This window comes from Mesoplodon densirostris, chromosome 9 (assembly GCF_025265405.1).
Source record: "Mesoplodon densirostris isolate mMesDen1 chromosome 9, mMesDen1 primary haplotype, whole genome shotgun sequence".
NCBI classification, from domain to species: Eukaryota; Metazoa; Chordata; class Mammalia; order Artiodactyla; family Ziphiidae; genus Mesoplodon; species Mesoplodon densirostris.
In genome coordinates, this window is record NC_082669.1 from 104,964,653 (window position 1) to 104,990,434 (window position 25,782).

General features: G+C 38.4%; 1 protein-coding gene across 1 annotated transcript in view; it reads left to right on the top strand.

Moving 5' to 3' along the window:
* The window catches only part of CNTNAP2 (contactin associated protein 2), a 1,481,544-nt gene that overhangs the window by 9,263 nt on the left and 1,446,499 nt on the right, over positions 1–25,782 (top strand). Inside the window, exons 3-4 of the mRNA XM_060107754.1 lie at positions 6,016–6,230; positions 7,267–7,377. Of these exons, the coding sequence (XP_059963737.1) occupies positions 6,016–6,230; positions 7,267–7,377 (326 nt within the window). The remainder of the gene's footprint in view (positions 1–6,015; positions 6,231–7,266; positions 7,378–25,782) is intronic.

Here is a 25,782-nt window from a genome sequence, read left to right on the forward strand (position 1 = left end):
TTTGAACATCTTTATTGGAGTATAATTGCTTTACAATAGTGTGTTAGTTTCTACTTTATAACAAAGTGAATCAGCTATACATATACATATGTCCCCATATCTCTTCCCTCTTGCATCTCCTTCCCACCCTCCCTATCCCACCCCGCTAGGTGGTCACAAAGCACCCAGCTGATCTCCCTGTGCTATGTGGCTGCTTCCCACTAGCTATCGATTTTTCTTACATTTGGTAGTGTATATATGTCCATGCAATTCTCTCACTTTGTCCCAGCTTACCCTTCCCCCTCCCCATGTCCTCAAGTCCATTCTCTAGTAGGTCTGCGTCTTTATTACCGTCCTGCCCCTAGGTTCTTCATAACCATTTTTTTGTTTGTTTTTTTCAGATTCCATGTATATGTGTTAGCATATGGTATTTTTCTCTTTCTGACTTACTTCATTCTGTATGACAGACTCTAGGTCCATCAACCTCACTGCAAATAACTCAATTTCATTTCTTTTTATGGCTGGTAATATTCTATTGTATATATGTGCCACAACTTCTTTATCCATTCATCTGTCGATGGACAGTTACGTTGCTTCCATGTCCTGGCTATTGTAAACAGAGCTGCAATGAACATTGTGGTACATGACTCATTTTGAATTATGGTTTTCTCAGGGCATATGCCCAATAGTGGGATTGCTGGGTCATGTGGTAGTTCTATTTTTAGTTTTTTATGGAACTTCCATACTGTTATCCATAGTGGCTGTATCAATTTACATTCCCACCAACAGTGCAAGAGGGTTCGCTTTTCTCCACACCCTTTCCATCTTTTACTGTTTGTAGATTTTTTGATGATGGCCATTCTGACTGGTGTGAGGTGATACGTCATTGTAGTTTTGATTTGCATTTCTCTAATGATTAGTGATGTTGAGCATCCTTTCATGTGTTTGTTGGAAATCTGTGTATCTTTGGAGAAATGTCTATTTAGGTCTTCTGCCCATTTTTGGGTTGGGTTGTTTGTTTTTTTGATATTGAGCTGCATGAGCTGCTTGTAAATATTGGAGATTAGTCCTTTGTCAGTTGCTTCATTTGCAAACACTTTCTCCTATTCTGAGTGTTGTCTTTTCGTCTTGTTTATGGTTTCCTTTGCTGTGCAAAAGCTTTTAAGTTTCACTAGGTCCCATTTGTTTATTTTTGTTTTTATTTCCATTTCTCTAGAAGGTGGGTCAAAAAGGATCTTGCTGTGATTTATGTCATAGAGTGTTCTGCCTATGTTTTCCTCTAAGAGTTTGATAGTGTCTGGCCTTACATTTAGGTCTTTAATCCATTTTGAGTTTATTTTGTGTATGGTGTTAGAGAGTGTTCTAAATTCATTCTTTTACATGTAGGTGTCCAGTTTTCCCAGCACCACTTATTGAAGAGGCTGTCTGTTCTCCCTTGTATGTTCTTGCCTCCTTTATCAAAAATAAGGTGACCATATGTGCGTGGGTTTATCTCTGGGCTTTCTATCCTGTTCCATTGATCTATATTTCTGTTTTTGTGCCAGTACCATACTGTCTTGATTACCGTAGCTTTGTAGTATAGTCTGAAGTCAGGGATCCTGATTCCTCCAACTCCGCTTTTCTTTCTCAAGATTGCTTTGGTTATTCAGGGTATTTTTTGTTTCCATACAAATTGTGAAATTTTTTGTTCTAGTTCTTGAAAAATGCCAGTGGTCGTTTGATAGGGATTGCATTGAATCTGTAGATTGCTTTGGGTAGTATAGTCATTTTCACAATGTTGATTCTTCCAATCCAGAAACATGATATATCTCTCCATCTGTTGGTATCATCTTTAATTTCTTTCATCACTGTCTTATAGTTTTCTTCATATAGGTCTTTTATCTCCTTAGGTAGGTTTATTCCTAGGTATTTTATTCTTTTTGTTGCAGTGGTAAGTGGGAGTGTGTCCTTAATTTCTCTTTCAGATTTTTCATCATTAGTGTGTGAGAATGCAAGAGATTTCTGTGCATTAATTTTGTATCCTGCTACTTTACCAAATTCATTGATTAGCTCTAGTCGTTTTCTAGTAGCATCTTTAGGATTCTCTATGTTTAGTATCATGTCATCTGCAAACAGTGACAGCGTTACTTCTTCCTTTCTGATTTGGATTCCTTTTATTTCTCTTTCTTCTCTGATTGCTGTGGCTAAAACTTCCAAAACAATGTTGAATAAGAGTGGTGAGAGTGGGCAACCTTGTCTTGTTCCTGATCTTAGTGGAAATGGTTTCAGTTCTTCACCATTGAGGACGATGTTGGCTGTGGGTCTGTCATATATGGCCTTTATTACATTGAGGTAAGTTTCCTCTGTGCCTACTTTCTGGAGGGTTTTTATCATAAATTTTGTTGAATTTTGTCCAAAGCTTTTTCTTCATCTATTGAGATGATCATATGGTTTTTCTCCTTCAATTTGTTAATATGGTGTATCACATTGATTTGCATATATTAAAGAATCCTTGCATTCCTGGGATAAACCCCACTTGTTCTTGATGTATGATCCTTTTAATGTGCTGTTGGATTCTGTTTGCTAGTATTTTGTTGAGGATTTTTGCATCTATGTTCATCAGTGATATTGGCCTGTAGCTTTCTTTCTTTGTGACATCCTTGTCTGGTTTTGGTATCAAGGTGATGGTGGCCTCGTAGAATGAGTTTGGGAGTGTTCCTCCCTCTGCTGTATTTTGGAAGAGTTTGAGAAGGATAGGTGTTAGCTCTTCTCTAAATGTTTGATAGAATTCGCCTGTGAAGCCATCTGGTCCTGGGCTTTTGTTTGTTGGAAGATTTTTATCACAGTTTCAATTTCAGTGCTTGTGATTGGTCTGTTCATATTTTCTATTTCTTCCTGGTTCAGTCTCAGAAGGTTGTGATTTTCTCAGAATTTGTTCATTTCTTCCAGGTTGTCCATTTTATTGGCATATAGTTGCTTGTAGTAATCTCTCATGATCATTTTTATTTCTGCAGTGTCAGTTGTTACTTCTTTTTTATTTCTAATTCTATTGATTTGAGTCTTCTCTCTTTTCTTCTTGATGAGTCTGGCTAATGGATTATCAATTTTGTTTATCTTCTCAAAGAACCAGCTTTTAGTTTTATTGATCTTTGCTATTGTTTTCTTCATTTCTTTTTCATTCATTTCTGATCTGATGTTTATGACTTCTTTCCTTCTGCTAACTTCGGGGTTTTTTGTTTTGCTTTCTCTAATTGCTTTAGGTGTAAGGTTTGGTTGTTTAGTTGAGATGTTTCATGTTTCTTGTTTCTTGAGGTAGGATTGTATTGCTATAAACTTCCCTCTTAGAACTGCTTTTGCTGCATCCCATAGGTGGAGGCCATATAGTCTCATTTTGTGACATTGTGCTGCCCTGTGAATGTAACCACATACAATACATAAATGAGTGAGTGGGGCTGTTCTCTAACACAACTTTACTTACAAAAGCAAGCAGTGGCCAGATCTGGCCTGTGGGATATAGTTGTGGACTCCTGTGCTTGACAATGCTAGGGGGTTTTAGGGCTTGTGAGAAACTTAGCTAATTTCTTCATATTATTTGTGAGTCATTTGTAGATAGGGGGTTAACTGACATACTCAAAGTCACACACTTAAGACAGAGCAACTATTGACAAGGAAGTCATCTAAAAATCAGCCCTGCATTTTTAATTTATTTGTTACTTTCAGTACTGGATTATATTCTATTCAGCATTGAATTACAAACTGGTGATATTATTCTCTTGTTTCATGTTTAATTACTTTATGTGGGTCCATATATTATTGCATCTCATGAGGGGATGGGAGGTAGATAGATGATAGATAGATAGATAGATAGATAGGTGATACATAGGTAGATTTTATTGCCCAAACTTGTTAGAACAGTATGGAGCATAGAGTAAGATCTCAAGAAATATTTGTGGTTAAAGTCTTCCAGGAGAACATACAGTTATGTAGCATTTTTCTTAATTACATGGTTGTAGATTTTGTCTCAGAAGATTGTGAGGTTGCCGATGCTTAAATTCTGATAATAAGTTTATAGTCACCTTTTTTAAAAAAAGCAAATAATCTTTTATATGCTCTTATCTTTCCTGATCCAAGTTTTATTCTAATTTTGTTATTTTGATTTATATGGGTTTTAAAAATTAGTGAAAAAAATTTAATTTGGTATGAAGATGATTAATTTGTTATGGAAGTCAAATTTTTTTTAAAAATTGTAATAAGGATAAACTGTCTTCAGGTTTTATAACTGCTATATTTAAATTCTAAATTTAAACTAGCTAATGGATCACTTAATTATTTATCAACTTCATTTTAATTACTTTCTATGTGTAACATGTAATTATATATGCATTGAATGCTTACTTTTGGAAAATGTGTCATTCCTTATTACCAGGTATAAGCTAGCCTTATTGAGCAGGTTTAGACTAGAAAAGGTTTCTCCTGGCATTATCCTGTTGATTTCTAGCAGAGCTCACTTCCTTTTTTCCTTCAAATTACTACTCAGATGTCACCTGATCAAAGGGGCTTTTCTTGACTAGGCAGCAAAAAACAGCAACTCTCTCAACCTCCACCCCACCCGCCAAACTCCTTGCCCCCTCTTTCATGTTTATTGTCTCTCTGTAGTATTTTTAACCATCTCATACTATAAATTAACCTTTATGTTTTTACCTGTTTGTTTTTGTTTTAGTTATTTTTAGTTTCTGCTGAAACATAAATTATATGAGGACAGGAATGTTGTCAGTTTCATGTACTGCTGCATTTCCTGTGCCTGGCACAGCACAGGTTCTTTTTTACATATTTATTTATTTATTTAACTTTTTATTATTTTATTTTATTTTTTATTGAAGTATAGTTGATTTACAATGTTGTCTTAGTTTCAGGTGTTCAGCAAAGTGATTCATAAATAAATATATATATATTTGTTCTTTTTCCAATTATTTTCCCTTATAGGTTATTACAAAATATTGAGTATAGTTCTCTGTGCTATAAAGTAGGTCCTTGTTGGTTATTGGTTATTTATTTTGTATTAGTAGTGTCTATATTGTCATAGATTCTTATTTTATATGAGTGAATAAAATAAAAATGAATGAACATTAGCACATTCCTAATATAATGGAAACTTTTGAAGTAACGATTCCTCCTTAAAGTTAAATGCAGAATTTACACCAAAAGACTGTACAAAGTTAGACTGAGTCAGAAGTTAGGAAATCAAGGTTTTATATGTGTGCTCAGTGGCATCTAAACTGAATAGTAAATTTTTAGACAATTAATATGAAATCCTTCACTGTGGATTCTTACTTTGTGAACTGATACTTTTAAAATAAATGTTATGTTCATCGTTTCATTCTTTTACATTTAACTTTCCAGGGACTATATTCATACACACATGCATATTTTTCAGAGGCACTTGCAGCAGAACTAAGAAAAATAAGAAATCTAACTATGATTTACAAGGATGGATGTGTTCATTTTAACTTCAGTTTTGTACACACTTGAGTGGTGAGATAATGAATAATAATTCATTTCCCCAGTATCATTGGGGACTTCACTCCACTTGAGTGACTTTTCAAGAAAACTAGTTCATTCCATCTACTGCTAGTTTTTTTTTCCTGTTGATGAATATCTGAGAGAGCAGCCATTCTAGAACATACAGTGTAGTTCTGTATCATATTAAACAGCGTACTGAACACGTGTAAACACTTGTTGGGGATTTAAGACCATCTCTCTAAAAGTTAGGTGTTGCACCATGTTGTAATTCAGCATCATGCTTCAAGACTCTGAGTCTGTTGGGTTTAGTTGTTGTTGTTTTTCGTTCATTTATCCCTCCCTTCCTTCCTTCCTTCCTTCTACAAATGTTGTGAGAGTGTGTGCCTGGTACTGTTCAGATCACCGGAAAGTAAGCATTAAGCAAACTATCAAAAACTTTATTTCCATAGAGCTTCCAATCGAGTGGGAGAGAGAAGCAACCAAACAACTGAATGAGTGAAAACACCATGTGTCAGGTGGCTCTATAATGCTATGAAGGAAAATAAAGCTGGAAGTGGGTACAGAGAGTGAGGACAGTGCGGTATTCGTGGAGCTGGGTGGACTAGGAAAGCTCATCTGCACTGTGAGAGATAACATTGAGCAGAGCCTGGGGGAGGTGAGGGACGAGGCTTGTGGTCGCTGGAGGAGTAACAGCGAAGGCCAGGGCAGGAGCAGGTCTGTTGTTGCAGTTAGAAGGAAAGGGTGGCTGGACGGCAAAGCACAAGGATGCTGGGAGATGTGATCAGTGCAGGGACAGCTGTGGGCCACTGGAGGTCGTTGCACTTCATTCCAAGTGACTGAGAACAGGAGCCAGGGGATATTTTGAGCACAGGAGCCACCTTACCCACCTATATTTTTAAAACTGTCCCTTTGGCTACTGTGTACAGAAGGACTATAGCAAGGGAGGAAGCAGGAAGGCTATCCAGTCTTTCACAGCAGTGATCACGGATGGCTTCTTGGACCAGATGACCAGGTGACATGGGGTGGTAGGATTTGGGATATTCCAGTCTGAGAATACATGGACCTTGGTGCAGGCTCCCCGAGAGCGAGAGGAAACTGAAAAGAACCCCAAGAGTTGAGTCCTGAGCCCTTTAACATTTAGACATTAGGAAGGTGAGAACAATCCATCAAAGTGGAATGGGAGAGTCAGCAGTAGTAAGGGAGGAGGGAAAGAAAGTTAATGGCAGTGTAGAAGCCAAGCGAGGAGTAGAATTGAGGGAATACCTGGTTCCAGTGCAGTTGATTAATCAACTATGATGGGAACTGTTTAATTTTTTTAGACAGCAGTGCTTTTCGTGTTGGTGATTATCTTGTCTTCTCTTACTGACACCTCTTTCCTAATCTTTTAGTTTGGATATTATTCCTCCTGGTCTTCCCTCCTTCAGTCTCCATGTTTCTAACCCTGAATCCCTATAATGAATAAATAACTGAAGATTTTTAGGAGATGCCAGATTCCAAAGCTTGGGAAATAAACAACCACAATGTTATTCATGATTCTGAGATAGCAGGCCTGCGTTGAGGCACCTCAGAATAAAGCACTCTATCATAGTTATAACTCTTGAGCATCAGAAGGTGGTTTAAACTGTGCCTGTGGTTTATTAGAATTATCATAGTTGAGTTACCGAAATTCCAATCATTTGCTAGATAGATTTTAAATTTTGTACTATATTCAATGATTATTTTAACAAATCATTTTATCCAATGAATATTTAAAGATATTTATTGAATCTCTCTCTCTTGTCTTTTCAGAAAAATGTGATGAGCCACTTGTGTCTGGACTCCCCCATGTAGCTTTCAGCAGCTCATCCTCTATGTCTGGGAGCTATTCTCCTGGCTATGCCAAGATCAACAAGCGAGGGGGTAAGGCGACTTTTATTTCATTTGTCGACAAATGTATTAAAGGAGAACATGTTATATTTACAACTGCATTTCTAAAGTATATTTTATTGTACAACAGCTATTAGCTGGCACCCAAAATCATTCTCCCCGCTTTTGTTAACAGAGACATAGACACTTACTATAAACCTCTTTTGTAGCCACTATTGTGGAGTGATATAGAAAAAAAAGTGGGCTAGAAATAAGAGACGGTAAATTAAAGAGGAAGGATTTTTGGAGTTGCATATGATAATGAATTCAAAATGACATAAAAATTCTGAGTTAAGGAAAGTCTTGTTAATCAGAAAATCATTTAAAAGAAGTTAAAAAAGAATTGGTTCCTAATATGTGTACCATGCACGAAAAAGAATACTTTGTATTAACTGCTTTTTCCCTTTTTATTAATGTACACACTTAGTTTCTATTGAAAATGCAGGATGAAAAAATATGACCCTTTGCAATTTCTCCCCCAGCACACAGAATTTAGCTTTGTTACTAAAACCATGTAAAAATTTGTGTACATTTGCAGCTAAAATTTGGCTTTTGGACTTTAGAGACATGGTATTAATTAGTAAATGATGATTTCAAAGTAGACAGCAATTGATAGAGAATAAAAGAAGATGATTAAGAACAGAAACTTAAAACTCTTTTGCTTCAAAGGAATGCTGATATAAATATCAATGAATGACAGCTTGGAAAGAAACAATATTTTCTTGGATAAATATGTATCAACTAACAAAGACCATAATTTTTTTTCAGTAAAACAGGAAATACTAAGCTTAAATCACAACCAATTCAGGAAAAAAATGAGAAAAAATAAAGAAGGAAGGAAAAAGAGGGAGGGAAAAAATATAAACAAAGGTGAAAAAAAAGAGAACGGGGAAAACCCAAAAGGGGAAGAAAAAAGAAGAGGGAAAGAAAGAAAAAAATATCAGAAAAGAGAGAAAAAAATATCAGAGAGATTCAGAAAGACTAAAACGGAGAAGAAAACATGTAAGGAAAAAGTAGAATAATATATACAGAAATTCACCCAAGTGTGAAGATACCTTAATCAGAAAAAAAAAAAAAAAAACTTGGTGAAAGAGACATACTGACAGAGATAGAGGATATAAATTTTAAATATATATACAGCTTTGATTTAAAAGTAGTATTCAGGGCTTCCCTCATGGCGCAGTGGTTGAGAGTCCGCCTGCTGATGCAGGGGACACGGGTTCACGCCCCAGTCCGGGAGGATCCCACAAGCCGCAGAGTGGCTGGGCCCGTGAGCCATGGCTGCTGAGCCTGTGCATCCAGAGCCTGTGCTCCACAACGGGAGAGGCCACAACAGTGAGAGGCCCACGTACCGCAAAAAAAAAAAAAAGTAGTGTTCATCAGCTGCTTTATTTTTTTCAGTGAGCTCTTTTTTTTTTCAATTGAGGTATAATTGACATAACAATATATTAGTTTCAGGTGTACAACATAACGATTTCATATGTGTATACATGTATGTATTGCAAAATGATCACCACAATAAGTCTAGTTAACATCTGTCACTATACACAGTTATAGACTTTTTTTCTTGCAATGAGGATTTTAAGATCTAGTCTCTTAGTAACTTTCAAATATGTAGTGTGTTATTGTTAACTGTAGTCACCATGTTGCATATTACATCCTCATGATTTATTTATTTTATAACTGGAAATTTGTACCTTTTGACCCCCTTCACTCATTTCACTTAACCCCTCCCCACCCAACTCCCGCCTCTGGGAACCACCAGTCTGTTCTCTGTATCTGCGTAGTTACGCTCATTTCATCATGTGATATTCATCAGGCTATGGGCATGAGAGACCTGGTGAGTAACTGTAAGTTTTCAAAAATTTTCCTTAAATATGTCAAAGTAGTGAAAATTTTAAAGTATTCCTTTTCCATAAAAGTCACTAAAACCAAACCAAAAAAAAAAAAGAATATAGATAGAAAACATGAAACAAAGAACTTCCCATACCCAAAATCATAATTATGATGCAGGCCAGCCTAGCACTAATAAATGTGGAACAAAATATAAAAGGGAAAAGAAATAATACATAGATCCCCAGATGTCAAGGGGATGTGATATTCCCTAAAGGAAGTGTCATGATATTGAGAGATTGAAAACAACTTTAATGAAAGGAAGCAGTCTCAAAATATTTCTTTAGAAAGTTCTGAGCGAAAATACAACTGATGAATTTTATACCCAGTGAATTTGAGCAAGTCAAGTTATGTCAAGTGTACAACCTCTTCGGGAATACAAATGAAACAATCCAACCAACAGTGAGATGAGTGAAAAAAATAAAGAAAAACCATGGTCCAATGATGGATTCTGAGCAGTGAATTCATTTAAATGTAAGATTGTGACTAGATAATTTAGGAATTACAGTTGTAGAACAGAGTATAAATGTCACAGATGCAAGAAGGTAAAAATACCAAACTATGGGATTAGATATGTGCTATTCCCCCTGCCCCCAACTTTTCAGAACAGGAGGCCACTAGATACGTAACTTTAAGTGCAGATTTATTTTGTTTTTGTTTTTTTAGGAATTAATATATTTTATGAAGAAACATCAACAGTTTTTTTGTTGTCCTCATTCTAGTGAAGTTATGTTAAAATATTTTTCATTTTAAAATAGTACAAGTTGTCACTTTGAATTATTTAGAGCTATTTATCTTTTTATCTACTCGTATATGTAGAGTGAAGTATCTGAAATTAAACTTCTAAAATGTTAACTTTCTTTAAACCTGGATGGAGGATGGGATTTGGGGAATGTTTTCACTTTCTTTGTAATAAGTTTCTTTATAGTTTATAGAATGTATACATCTATACCTATACATATATGTACATAGATAGAGGTACAAATACAATGCATTTCCAATAAGAAAGTTGTTTTGAAGGCAAATGATTATAAAACACAATTTATGGTTTCTTAGTTGTTTGACTAGAAGCTTACTTGACTTTTGATGCAATTGTATCTTTTGATACAATTGTATCTTTGACTATTGATACAATGCATTATCATGTGTTAGGGTAAAAACCTGATGTTGTAGTTCATTGGGAAAAAGCATTGTCTGTGCTATAGTTATAGATTTATGCTTGCCTATGGTCCATTTTATCAATATTTGTTATGTGGGAAGGTTTAGTTACATATTTTTTCACTTCCAAAGACCCCTTTTGCTTCTCAGTGGTGTATGTGCATAGTTGCCTATAACTTCCTCACCCAGCCCACCCCACTCTGTCTACCTGTTTTGGACCGTCACACAAATGGCCACATCTCCACTCCTCACACTGCCCTGCCTCTGCATGGACATACAAGACACCATGCACAGGGCTAGCTTAACCCTGGTTGAGGTTAGTGACCTCAGTATGGGTCAAGGTAGCCAGCATCAGAGGAGGGTTATTTCCTCTACAAGAAAAAACCAAAAAGAACTCCACATATGGTTATTTCAATTAAAAAAAAAAAAAACCCGAAGCTTTTTATTCCATTATAAAGTCTATATGCAAATGCCCTTGGAAGAGGAGCCATGTTGACTGAGATTCATGCTAAGGTATAAATGGCTAATGACCAGCATTGAGTGAGAATTGTTTTGTTTTGTTTTTAGTGCAGCACAAAATTACATATCTTAAAAATAAATATAGGGCTTCCCTGGTGGCACAGTGGTTGAGAGTCCGCCTGCCGATGCAGGGGACATGGGTCCGTGCCCCGGTCCAGGAGGATCCCACATGCCGCGGAGCGGCTGGGCCCGTGAGCCATGGCCTCTGAGCCTGCACGTCCAGAGCCTGTGCTCTGCAACGGGAGAGGCCACAGCAGTGAGAGGCCCACGTACCGCAAAAAACCAATAATAATAAATAAATAAATATATACCTTAAATTATATATCATAAACATAAAGCCGAGAATTCTAAAGGGAGAAGAAAATAAGGTATATGTCAGGGAAGAAAGAAATGCTAGTGATTTTTTTTTTTTTTTTTTTTTGCGGTACGTGGGCCTCTCACTGATGTGGCCTCTCCCATTGCGGAGCACAGGCTCCGGACGTGCAGGCCTAGTGGCCATGGCTCACGGGCCTATCCACTCCGCAGCATGTGGGATCTTCCCGGACTGGGACACGAACCCGTGTCCCCTGCATCGGCAGGCGGACTCTCAACCACTGCGCCACCAGGGAAGCCCTAGTGATGTATTTTTTTACTTGACTATTGGCAAGAATCATCTGATACATACACCACTTAACCATCTGAAAGCAGGAAGATATTATACTGCCAAAGAAGGATAAAAGAAAGTAACTTCCTAATTATACAAATACAGAAAAGAACAAATTCAATTGAGTATTATGTTGATAAACATTGCTTCAAGTTTTTGTCATTTATTTAAATGATACTCTTCAAATACATTTTGGAGTGATAGATTTATGAATACATAAAAAAGCAAAATATAAATGCAAATATACATTCAGACAACAGATTGACACACATTTATAGAATGGAATTTAGCTTTTGGGTTCCTGCAGTATAAATCCATCTGCTACAACCTTGATGTCAGGGACCAGAACATGACAAAACTGGGCGGAAATGTGTTGTTTAAATGAAAAAATCCACTTGTAATTCTATCAAGTCTTTTGGAGCCTACTGCTTTAAGGGTTTTTGTTGTTTTCGTTTTCATTTTTGTTTGTTTGGTTTAAAACCGTACATACCTCCTGTGATCTGTGTTCTGAATTTATCTTCCCATTCTTAATGCATTGGAGCTTTCCCAGTCTTGTGTCATTCTGAGTCAATAGCAATTAGATGGATCACTCTTTCCAAAGGGTAGCACAGATATTAACCCTTTGAGAGTTTTGTGGAAGGTGTCCACCACCTGACATTTACATAGTATTTTACAGATTATAAAATGCTTTCATACATGTTCTAAGTGTCCCTTAATCGTCACAACAACCTTGATAGATAGAATAAGTTAGAGATGCCAATCATTTCTCCTGCCAAACTCTCAACTTTCTACTCCAGGTGCCTTTTGTAGAAGTCATCCTCTCTCTACTGCCCCAAAGGGACAGTCATTCTACCACATGGTCCTCTCCTCCCCCGACTAGCCACAGGTGATGAGAAAGAACCCACGATCTCAACTGATGCCATCAGAATCTCTGTTTCATGTATGTAACATAAACATAGGAACCAAGAGGACTACTGGGTAAAGCACGATAGGCCGCATGTAAATAAGACAGAGAGGAGTGAAGCAGCTGCTGGAGAAGAAGTGAAGGCTTGAGGCCACATACATCCACGTAAAGGACGGACAGAGTCTCTGGTCTCATTCCTATTCTGCTGCCTGTGTACCATCACCTCTGGCTGTACTTCTGCTTGAGCCTGTGAAACTTACCTTTCTAATTCTAATAATCACCTCCTCTGGCCTGAGCTAGTTTTAGTAAATCTGTCTTCCTATTTACCAAAGAATTCCTGATTAAAAACCATGAAGCATTATCAGTGCTGCATTTGAATTAACCCAGAGATAGAACCTACAAAGAGATGGGAAGTTTGAGTCAAGTTTCTTTCACCCTCTTGCCACTTACTTGTACTTAGTAGATACTTCACTGCTTGCTGCTCCTCAGACTTTTTGTTTTTAGGTTTGCTTCTTGGATAATTCCTCCTGTTTTAGGAACCTGTTGTCTTCTCTCTTAAACCCAGGGCAGAGACTTTTAGTCGTGTTGTTTTGTACTTTTGTATCCTTTGTTTCCTCCAGCAGGGAGAACAGATTACATTTGTAGGTCATAGAAGTGATGATCACTTCTGGGAGGAATACGTATATAAGAGTCATCTGGAGAGGCCGCTGGAGCAGGTCACTTAATGTCCACACTTGTATCTTCAAAAGAACTGCAGGGGCTTCCCTGGTGGCACAGTGATTGAGAGTCCACCTGCCGATTCAGGGGACGCGGGTTCATGCCCCGGTCCCGGAGGATCCCACATGCCACAGAGCAGCTGGGCCTGTGAGCCATGGCCGCTGAGCCTGCGCATCTGTTGCCTGTGCTCTGCAACGGGAGAGGCCACAACAGTGAGAGGCCCGTGTACCGCAAAAAAAAAAAAGAAGAAAGAAAGAAAGAAAAAAAGAATTGCAGTCCTTTCCTTCCCTTAAAATATACCACTGAAGTTAATCATTGCTACCATGCCTTGATGCCTAGGCTTGGTCCAGTCATTGCTTTAGTCATTTTTCTTCTTCCTGTTGGCCAAGAGGGAGCTTTAGTAATTAGCGTAATGCCAACCTCTTCTCCAGTTCACACTTAGACACTTACACATGTTGGACCACCTCTTGCAGCTCCTAGGTGGCTCAGCAAGTCGTCATACCTCACTCTGCTCTTCAGAGATCTGTTCCTGCCACTCCTGGAAAGCAAAATTTTCTCTCCTCTATTGCAGTGTCAGTTCTCTTGTCCCTTAGTTACATTTGTAATGCCCCTCCTTTTCTTCTTTCTATTTTTTCTCCTTTTTCTGCCTTAAATAGTGAAAGGATCTGTCACAACTAATTAAACCCAGAACCTAGCGTAGCTGATACACTGTGAACCGGGAAGGCGATGACAATGCTTCCTTGAGAACTTTGTCTTGCTTTGTGCCATGAATGCTTCCTGCTGGTGCTCTTCGGCTCTCTCCAGTCCCTGATCCATTCCTCTGTTTTCCATTGCCCAGGCCTGGCCATCAGTATCTGCAAGATCAGGTGGTGTCTTTAACCTTTATTAGGAAGCTCCTCCCTTAGACTATAACATCAAGGCTTGAATTATGAAATAGACTAAAGTTCCCAATCAGTGAGCTTCTGTCCCTTTTGGCAACTTCCACTCCACTATTTCCCTTCTTTTCCTTCTGTAGCCTCTACCACTTATTCCTTATTTCTCTTAATCCACTCACTGGTAATCCATTGTTACTCTAGTATGAATTCATTGGTCAAAGTGTTACATTTGCCTTTTAAGAGCAAATCCTTAGGAGCAGAAAAATCCAGAGACCTGTTTTTCTAGTATAGTATTTCAGAATATTTGACATTCCTATTCGGACTGGTTATACTTCTTCATCTTCGAATTACTCTCCTGCAAAGCCCTGCTGATTTTGCCACCTCTCATACAGTGCTAAGCAGTGGAAAGAGAATGACTGTATCCATGCATAATTAGGTTCCAATATGGAATCAACCAAGGATGAGGATGGTATTAGTCAATTATTTTGACTTTCTGCATCTCAGCTTCCTGATTTCTATGGTTATGGTTATATGACCTATCATCCAAACCAGGCATTTTTGAGAGTGACAGGGCTATTAATAATGACACCAGGGTAATCCTGCAGGTATGGTACCCCTGTTTATATTCTGAAATGGAATCAATTATACAATTTTGCAGAGCTATTATGAAGGTTAAATGAAATAATCTACACAAACTGTATTGCATTTAAATATTAGTCTCTTTCTCATCAATTACTCTCAACTCCTACAACACCACAGATATTAATATTTTAAAACATGGATTGAATGAAATATTCTTCTCATCACAAAAGCAATGCCTCCCTAAAAAGTGATTGCTAGAATTTGTGTGTTTTCCAATGTGTTTTTCCTCTATCGTCATGTAAGATAAAAATGATATCATAATAATCGAAAGGTCAATAAAATAACATTTAAACATTTTTCATGATACTTTACATAAATTTTGGACTGCTATTTACTTAAATGTGCCCCTAGTCTTTCACTTCAAACTCCTTTCAATTCAAATGAATTTTTGTCACTGATTTTCAAATATTATTTTGTTCTTCTTATTATAATGATGTCATTTGAATTAGATCTTATAGAATCCAATCTAATATATATTTATTAATTTTATGATACTCAGAAAAGCCAAAAAGAATTGTTCTGGACTTTAGGGAGAATAAAAACTACCATTTTTCCCTTCATCTATTTCAATTTTGACTATTTTTTTAAATGTATTTTAAATGATTTCTTCCAAAGCTATCAGTAGGTCTTTGTATTCACCTTTACAATTGAATGAGAGTTGCCATCTAACTAACATTCTAAGTTTTCATTTATTTATTTTTTAATTTTAATTCTCAAATGTAAATCAAAATTCTGGCTTCACCAGGAGCTTTACAAAATTAAATGTGCAATACAGGATACATTTGTATCATTGATACTTGCTAAAAAATGTTAGAATGCTGGAAGCATATTTACTGGGGAATAACTAACAAGTTTGTTTAGACGTGCCTTTTTAATTTGCAAATAATATTACTATGTTTCTGCTGGCATCAAATTTTAAAATGTTGGAATTTTAATACCTTCTTTTGTGTTCCCCATGGAAATCTATGCTGGGTTTTGTAGCATTTCCCATAGAGCACTGTTTCTCAAGGTGTGTGATGTGAATACAAGCTATGAACACACACAACACATATATACACAACGTTTCCACAGTTAAATCAGCCAGGCAAATATTGTTTGGTGGTCCTCTCTAGGGGAACCGAAGAGAGCCTCTTTATCGTGGAACATCTTTAGAGCCAGTAGAACACACTTTCACTTGGAAAGAAGCTCTTATAAAATCTAGCCAAACATTCTGCACGTCAATGGTTTTAAACAGGGTTTGTTTAATATGCTTAGAAGTACAGTTGTGTCCAATGAGTTCACTACTGTGTTTCTAACAATATTGCTTTTAAAGCCTCTTTGATAATAATATGATGGATGATGATTTTTGGTTTAGCAGATAGGTTTAATTGGAGAAAGGAAGTTTTTAGATTTGGGGCATTTGAAGTGAAGAAATTTTGGTTAATTATTTTAAGGAAGTTGCTATCTTGCCATGTTCATAGCAAATATTTGCCAGTGACAAAATCATAGGCTGAATGAGGATCAATGCCATTATATTAACCCCTGCTACCATCTTTGAAATGGCTCTGGGATGTTAATTTTCTAACACTCTCTTTATATCACAGTATGAATAGCTGATTGTCTAAAATGAAATGTGAATAATCAATTGAGATAATACGCTTTGTAATTTTGCTTTACACACATTATTGAAAACCATGCTGTTTGGTACTTGCCTTATAAAGTTTAGGACCTATGGGGTGGGAAGTCTTGACATCTGAACGAGCAAAGAAATATAGCTAACTAATTATTCATTTTGAGAAGATATACTGATTAAATATATCTTTTTGGATATGCTGCTATGGAGTTGGAGGAACTAGATTTCCCTTCTACCCTTGGAGAGATCTTGGGTTACTTCCTCCCTTTGTTTAATTTCCCTAGTTATGTCACTTCTGTAATGAGAAACTTGGACGAGATGATCCCTAGGACCTTGTTATCTCTGAACACCCTCACCATGTAGCCAAGATCAAATTCCCTGGTCTTGAACTTAATGAGCCACTACAGATTCTCATAGTCTGGTCTGTTTTGTCCTCTGGGCACAGAGATACTTCTGACTAAACAACTTTGAAAGTAGCTAAGATATCTGGGAGAAAACATTTATGAAATAAAGTTTTTACAAGTTGAATTTTTCTTTCTAAACCATTCCAGAATATATGCCAATGGTATGCTTAGAGATTAAACGTTTAATTATTCCTTTACTATTTGCTAATTTTATTCAAAGAGAGGCTTTAATGTTTTCCACATTTCTGCCAAGAAGGTGGAGAATTTATGTGAATGATTTGTACCATATCAGAAATATTCATCTTAAAAATAGAATTCTTCACACAATCTCAAAGCACTTTAACACAGTACTGTGGACATGTTCAACTCTCAAAGAATATTTTCTGAACAAATGAACAAATGTACTGAATTATATTTATTGCATAGATTTCTATCCACTTTAAACTTCAGAGGCTTACTGCTTCTCTGTTGAGATGATTTGTTAAATCAGAAGTGGGTATTTGCTAACATTTTTCAGTTTCAAAAAAAATTATTTCACAAGTTATTTAGTCACTGTTGTAGCCAGCTGGAGTCCAGACAGTAATAGAGGATAAGTGACCATAGCAAACATTATTATCATTATTTCTAAATAAACAATTTTAAATACCAATTTTTTAGAATGTACATGCAGAACAACTGAGAAATGTTCCCATCGGTATCTTCCAACGTTTTCGAAATTGTGGAACACGTACCATCAAGGGTAATGATGTTGATTTGATAAAGCATGCCCTTCTTATTTCAGGATATTTCTTTCACAGATGAGCCTTTCAATTTTAGCTGCTGCATCCACCTGGTAACAGGTGCCTTTGGGTGACAGTCCGTGTTCTATCGGTCCTTGTGTTTGGCCCATAAAGAGTACACTCTGTGTCCTATTTGCAACACTGTAGCCTCTGGGAAGAAACAAAGGCCAGAAATGAGCTCAGCATGTATACAAGATGCTGTGTGGGGAACTCACATCAACTGATCATAAGAAGGTTACTGCCCAGTGAGGGTCATTGCACAAGACCCATGCATTCAACAAGGTTAGGGCACAAACAGCCACACGTGAAAAATATGCAACAAACCCTATAATTACCTTCCTTCTACACCAGACGAGTGACTCTTCATCATTTTTCAATATCTACTCTCCTATGATTAGAGAAAGTTCCATGCTTTTTGCCTATCTGCCTCTTCTCCCTTATTTCCTTCAATAAGAGGAAAAGCAGGCCAAATTATTTCCAAGACAATTGGGAGGATTTACTCTAGTAATGGCTCTATTAGCAACCTGGTTAGGTCATACTCATCAGAATGAATAGACCCTTGCCTTAATACCTTTAGCAAATGAATGACTTTTTCCGCCCATTTTTCTTCGGGAAAAATAAAAAAATTAGAATCGCCCTCTCTTTTATACTCATGCCTTGCGAAACGAACTCTAAAAATATTGTCACTAATAACAATTCAAAGCAGTCCAGCTTCTGTTAGCGTACTGCTCTTCCTGTACTCTGCAAATGAGCCGTCCACATCTGCACTGTTTACTCATCCCCCTGCTTTAAAACCAAGATGTATGTTTGACATGAATATTGCTGACAATAAACCATGACATTCAAGACAGTCTACTTTCATCATTCTTGCCTCTTTAACATTAAAATCTAAACACAGGGCTTCCCTGGTGGCGCAGTGGTTGAGAGTCCGCCTGCCGATGCACGGGTTCGTGCCCCGGTCCGGGAAGATCCCACATGTCGCAGAGCGGCTGGGCCCGTGAACCATAGCCGCTGAGCCTGTGCGTCTGGAGCCTGTGCTCTGCAATGGGAGAGGCCACAACAGTGAGAGGCCCGCATACCGCAGAAAAAAAAATGTAAACACAAATGGTAGAAAGCTTTATTCCTCTGGTTTTTACCCCAAGGTCACTTTTACTTTTTCTTAGCTATTTTAATTTTCTTAGCAATGTAAGGAATTCAAGTTGTATGTTTTTATTTTGCTTTGTTTTGTCCCTCAGTAGCTTCTGGAATTTACTTCCTTTGTATCTGTTTTCCACTTTAAAATCGGTGGGCAATGCTATTTTATTCCAGTTAGAGGGTCCTCGTCTGAAGTTTATCTGCCACCTCCACATCACCAGACGTCTGCCGCCAGGTAGATTGTTCTGCCTACAGGGTGAATTGTTTTGTATTAGAAGGCTTGTGCCTGAGCCTATGTGTGAACAATGTATAAATACACATGTTTTGTGGATGTTTCCCTAGCCAGTTTCTGGCACATATGTATTTCAGTGGATTATTAATTTGAGTTTGTTTGTTTTTATTTTGCTTTTGACTGATGCTTAGAACATGAGATAAGCCCTATAATGCTCTCCTATTAAGATGACCAGAAGCATTGTTGACTCCCCTGCTGTTCCTCTCTGAGTGTTCTAGACAGTGGAAGTTGAAACCATATGCTTCTGTGGTCTATGTGTTTCTGTGATATTACAGATTCATAAGTGGTCGTTAGAGTCTCTTCAGTTTACGTTTTGATAAGGCCATGCATTCCAAATAGAGTTCCCAGAAAGAGGATGATTAAATTGTGCTTTGAATAGTTCCAACTGGAGGAACACATAGACAGGGTAGAAATCATGACCCTTCCTCACCGTGGAAGGGCAGGCAACCCACAACAAATGTGTCCCAGGGAGGCCGGAAAACCAGAGGGTGTCAACAATGCCCCAACCCCAATCAATCCACATCTCAGGTTCAAACTGTATTAAGTCATCAGCAGTTCCTATTGGCCTCCAGATTCTTTATTATATAGATCGTTCTTCATCCACAGCATCAACATTTTTAAGTTGCTTGTCCTTCAGTAGTTGTCAAAAAGTTGTTACCGGTGGCTAAATGAGGTCTCTGTCTGTCTTTCGAGGTGCGCCATGTTATTTTCTATCTCAGAACTTAGTATACGGTATTGGACCGTAGAGTTGTTTCTCTGAGCCCACAAGAAGGGGTGTGAGTGGAACACAAGCCCTACGTCTCCTGCATCTGTGGGTACCCAGCATCTAGGACGGTGCCTAGCAGAGATGAAATACAGATAGAAAAAAACTCTGGCATGTATACGTTATCTCATTTGAGCCCTACAAAAACCCTAGGAAAGAATTTAGCAGGCATAAAACTCAGTTTTATGGATAAGAAAACTTCAATTCAAGAAAGTTTATATTCCTGCCCATGGCTACAGCTAACAGAAAGCAGGTTTGAGCATTTGAAGCAGCCTCTTCTGCTTTCAAAATCACTTACTGTTCTCTTCTCCACATGTCTTCCCTGTCTATGTGAGCTGCTCTTTAGGAAAAATTGGAATACTATTTGAGTTGGTTTTAGAACATAGTTAAATTTTTCCCACTGGTGTCTTAGAAAATAAACAGACACATTTCTCTATTTTATTTCTGAGTATATAATGACTATGTGATTTCTTTGCATGCTTATTATCTTTGTCTTACATAATCCAAGAGTAGTAAAGACATTGTTTTAAGTATTTACATATAATAATATAGTTTTAAAAGATACACCCCCCCCATTTTTCCCCCTACACTCAAAGCCTAGCCAAAATCTACATTCCTTCAGTCTTGTTTCTGTATTTGGATGGTATGAAGTGGTAGGCAAAAAAGATATTACTTCACTTGAAATATACGTGAGAATAGCCAAAGATTGGAACAAAACAATGAGACCAACATTCTGTCTCCCAGAAAAGAATTGAAATAAGAAAAAACTACTGGTGTGCATCAATATGCTAGAAACTGACAGAAGCAATATATATATATATATTTTTGTGGTACGCAGGCCTCTCACTGTCGTGGCCTCTCCCGTTGCGGAGCACAGGCTCCGGACGCTCAGGCTCAGCGGCCATGGATCACGGGCCCAGCCACTCCACAGCATGTGGGATCTTCCCGGACCGGGCCATGAACCCATGTCCCCTGTATCGGCAGGTGGGCTCTCAACCACTGTGCCACCAGGGAAGCCCAGAAGCAATATTTTTTAAGTCACTAGCATGGAGAAAAAACTGTTAAGTCTGTACAAAGTGAAAGGAAATGAATAACAGAAATAAAACTCAACCACAAAATGGAAAATGTCTGCCATGTACTGGATGTGCCATAAACTGGATCTCTGTTTGGTATGACATGGGAATAATCTGGGATTAATAATAACAATATCCCCCTGTATGATCATTCTCAATCACTGAATTGTTTCTTCCATTCCAAATGAAGGTTTCAGCAGTATTACATCTTGCCTTTCATTTTGTTACTGTTTAGTCGAATGATCATACTTTCTGGAAACCTGTAGAGACTGCCAAGGGAATTGATTCTATTTTTTCCCCCAACTTCTGTATACCAGGTATTGGCATAAGGAAATCAAAAGCTATTTGACCAACTGCTTCAAAATTATTATCTATCTTCTCGACATAAAATTCAAGACCTAATAATGGATGACGGAAAATAATTTTCTAAAGAGAATTTCAGAGAAGCACAAAATGCCTTCGGGTTTCGATGCAAACTGTTGTATTTGAATTTCCACAATTGAAAGAGAAATTAGAAAGCAAATAGTTGTATTTTCAACAACAAATAGTGTTTATTGGTCTTATACTGAAAAGGCTAGCACTAACTAGGCATCGGGCATGAGGAAGAGAGAGACTGTGTAACCTGCAAGCCGCCTAACCTCTTCTCTAGGAGTGAGTGCCTGACTCTCACACACGTGCAGTCAGACTTGGAAGGAGACACCCCAGTGACCCATCTTGGGGATGCTTGTTGGGTATGTCCAATGATGCAACTCCAGTAAAAATACTGCCTGATCTACATGATTTGGTCTGGGGTTCCTTAGTCTATAGCCCAGCTTCCTGTGGTTCATAAAGAGGAGAAGTGTGAGTGGGCAAGCCCACAGATGCCCACCAGGACCCACTGTGCCTCTTGCGGCACTGGGGAGGAGGACTCGAAGAGACAAGGCATACTCTGCAGAGGAAGACCGAGAGAAAGGATGCTGGTCTTTTTTTTTTTTTTTTTTTTTTTTTTTCTTTTTTTCTTTTCAGTACGCGGGCCTCTCACTGTTGCGGCCTCTCCCGTTGCGGAGCACAGGCTCCGGATGCACAGGCTCAGCAGCCATGGCTCACGGGCCCAGCCGCTCCACGGCATGTGGGATCTTCCCGGACCGGGGCACGAACCCGTGTTCCCTGCATCGGCAGGTGGACTCTCAACCACTGCGCCACCAGGGAAGCCCAGGATGCTTGTCTTTTGTTGTACTTCCATATCGATTTATTGTGAGAGCTTTGGAACCTTCCTTCCTATCGATATGACATACATTTGGAAATAATCAGTTCTCCTTAGCAATTTATCAATAAAGTGGCAAAGATTCACTAAGGAGAGATAGAGAGGCAAGGTGTTTTATTAACAGCCTGGAACATGTAAATCAGCTTCCGGAATGCCAACCATTTAAATTCAAATAGATTTCTCAGTGAGACTAAAATCTAAAACCCTGCGATTCTATTTCTGTGTATTGGATTCATCAAGATTTGAGGTTCACTTTGTTCTCAATTCACAGGAATCTCCTCCTACCATTCTTTTCTTTTTATTTATTTTTTTCTTTTTTTTTTTGCCGTATGCGGGCCTCTCACTGTTGTGGCCTCTCCCGTTGCGGAGCACAGCCTCCGGACATGCAGGCTCAGCGGCCATGGCTCACGGGCCCAGCCGCTCCACAGCATGTGGGATCTTCCCGGACCGGGGCACGAACCTGTGTCCCCTGCATCGGCAGGCGGACTCTCAACCACTGCGCCACCAGGGAAGCCCTTTTCTTTGTTTGAATGGCTTAGCTGGTATGGAAAAAAGTGAGATTGATTCCTTCAGAAGCTCTAAAGTTTTACCTGTGCTAGTTTCACACCCAAGAGTGGGAATAACAGAAGTCAGAGATGGGGAAATAAAAATCCTGCAGCCAAATGAGAATTCTACATCTCACTCTAGTCTGGAATAGTACAGTTATTCATATTTCAGGCACCTCAATTAGACATTCATTATGCATAAACATTTATGTAACTCTGAGTTATTCAGGCTGGGAGAGAACATTGGCAATCTTTCTTTTTCTTTATTACTAAGACATCCTGTATCTAAAAGAAGGAATGAAACAAGTGCTAAAAAACCAAAAAAACAAAAAAACCCAAAAAACCTGTGTGCTGCATGTAAATCTAAATTTTAACAAATTGAGATTTGTTAAATCTTCAACAAAACAAGGCTAACAAGGTACATTCGGCTGTGTCATTTCAAAGAAGCCATCTGAACAAATGGACTAAGGCCAATTCTGTTAGAGTGGTAATGCAGACTGTGATAACATCGATTCTTTCAACCATGGACCTCTCAAGTAGTTCTAATACACAGTGACACAGGTGAAGACCTGGAAAGTCCTGATAGAGAAGACTAAGTAAGTAACAAAATAAGACTTGAAATGTTGCTCAGTTTAGAAGGAATAAGGGAGCCCAGTCAGTCAATAAACATGCATTGAAATGAGCAACACCACCACTACAGATACGTTTGCATGTGAGGCTTAAACATCTGAAGAGTTGACAAGGGAACTTTTTAGGAACGCTGAAGTGGGGTCATCAGTATGAGGACAATCACTGTTTGTCTCAAGCACCTTGGTGAATGTCTCAAGATCCAAATTTAGGGCTTCCCTGGTGGCGCAGTGGTTGAGAGTCTGCCTGCCGATGCAGGGGACATGGGTTCGTGCCCCAGTCCGGGAGGATCCCACATGCCGTGGAGCGGCTGGGCCCGTGAGCCATGGCCGCTGAGCCTGCGCATCCGGAGCCTGTGCTCCACAACGGGAGAGGCCACAACAGTGAGAGGCCCGCGTACCGCAAAAAAAAAAAAAAAAAAAGATCCAAATTTAGAGAAGACTCGGGTGACATCTGAGTGTAAATCAGAATGGCAGAGACATATATCTTAATGAAGAGGATTATTAAAGAGTTTCTCCCCATTACTCCATTGAGAGACCTGAGTTTTCTAGTAGAACAGACAAAAATACTTACTCCTTTCTTTTCTTTCTCCCTCTCTTCTTTCCTTCCTTATATACTCCCCTTGCTCAAATATTTTTTAAATGCCAACTTGTTTTAGTTTTATATAAAACAATGAACTTCCATTAAGTAGCTCACAGACTGAGGAACTGGGTTAGGGGGCGCTGAGTGAACATGATGACTGCATAAGGATTCCACCAGCATGTGGCAGTTAAATTATATAAATATGAAGGTTATTATGGCATCATAGAGCACAGATGATTTATTTTGCTGAAGAGACTTCAGGGAATAGTTCTTAAAGGAGGTTAAAGTCATAATAGAATTTACTTTGTAGAATCTCATTTAAAGAGTTCAGTATAATCCAAGATATCAAAGTCAAAAACAGTGTTTGTGAAAGGAGGATCCGCTGGTAATTTGGTTTTGCTAGCACTTGAAGCAAGAGTTAGCATGTGGTAAGAAGTATGGATTCACATGAACAGAGGTTGGATCATTGAGATCCTTGATTGTCACGCTAGGGAGCAAGACAAACCCCTGATTTTTAAACCAACCCTGACCTGGAATCTTTTCCATCTCAGTAAGTGGCAACTCCACCTTCTAATTGAGCCAGAAATCTTGGAATCTCCCATCATTCCTCTCTTTCTCTTATACCCCACATGCAAACCTTACCCGCTCTTCCTTTAAAAGAGATTTAACATCTGACCCTTTCTTACCACGTCCACAACTAACACCTGGGCTAATCCAGCATCCTGTTTTATCTGGATTAGATAGTACCTGCTTTCAATTTTATTCCCTGATTCTATTATCGCTCCATTCTGGCTGCCCCAAACAGTTTTATCAACACAGCAGTACAGTCATCGTTTGAAAATCAGAAAAGAACCTGTCATTCTTCTACTTAAAAATTTTCCAACAGACTTTGATCTCACTCAGAGTAAAAGCCCCCAAAGTCCTTACAAGGACCTAGAAGCTCTTACCTTAGTTGTCTGCTTATACCCATCATCCCTCTGACCTCATGTCCTAGGGTCTCTCACTCCTCTCTAGCCACACAGGTCTCCTTGCTCTTTCTTGTACTTGCTGCTGCCTTGGCCTGACATTCCGTTTGCAGTACTATCACACTCAATTCCTTCAAGCTCCCAGTCAAATGACACCACCTTCTAGAAGCCTTATCTAAAAGCCCCATAAAAAATTTCCCACTCATTCACTGATTCTCCCAGTGACACTTGCCCTTCATTTTTTTCCCCGTGTACTCTTATAACTCGACTTCGTTCACAGTTCTAAAAAGAAGGAGATGATGATAAATTCTTACAATATTTATAGAGAAAAAACAGTAAGGAAATGGTAGTTGGAGGCGTGAGATAACAAAAACATAGAAAGAGGCAAGAATAAAGGATCTTCCCACCCAAGTTTCTATCTTTGGTGAATAAGAGGCTTGTGCCACTCAGTGAGGCCAACAATTAAGGTAGAGAAAGGAAGCAGAGAGAGGGAGAGATTTGAAGATTCAGATTTACATATACCGAGTAGAAATTCAAGATAGAAATTAGCTTGATAATCATATTCAAGAGATATTGGTGTGCACAAGGTCTCTGAAAAAATGCTAGGAGTGGAAATATTACAGTTATTTAGCAGGGGGTAAGAAGAACTGGGCACATAGAACCAAAAAGTTTAGTGTTTAAGAGGTAGAGGGAGAGTAAGCCTTCACAGAAACTTGGAGATCACAAAAAAATGAGCAAAACAACAAGAGTGGGGTGTCTTTGTGATCAAGAAAATTAAAAAGTCATATGCAGCAAAGAGTTCCCGTAATATGAAGACTGGATCCTATAGATTTGTTTGTCGATATAATGGTCACTTATGCCCTTTACAGGAGTGGTTACAGTAGAATTTTGGAAGAAGCATCCAAAGTTTTCTGAGTAGAAGAATAAATTTAAGGTGAAGAAGTGGGGACAGCACATGTAGACCCCATTTTCAGGATCTGGGGATGAAAGAAAAGAAGAAAAATTAGATAAGACCAGAGATGGGATGTG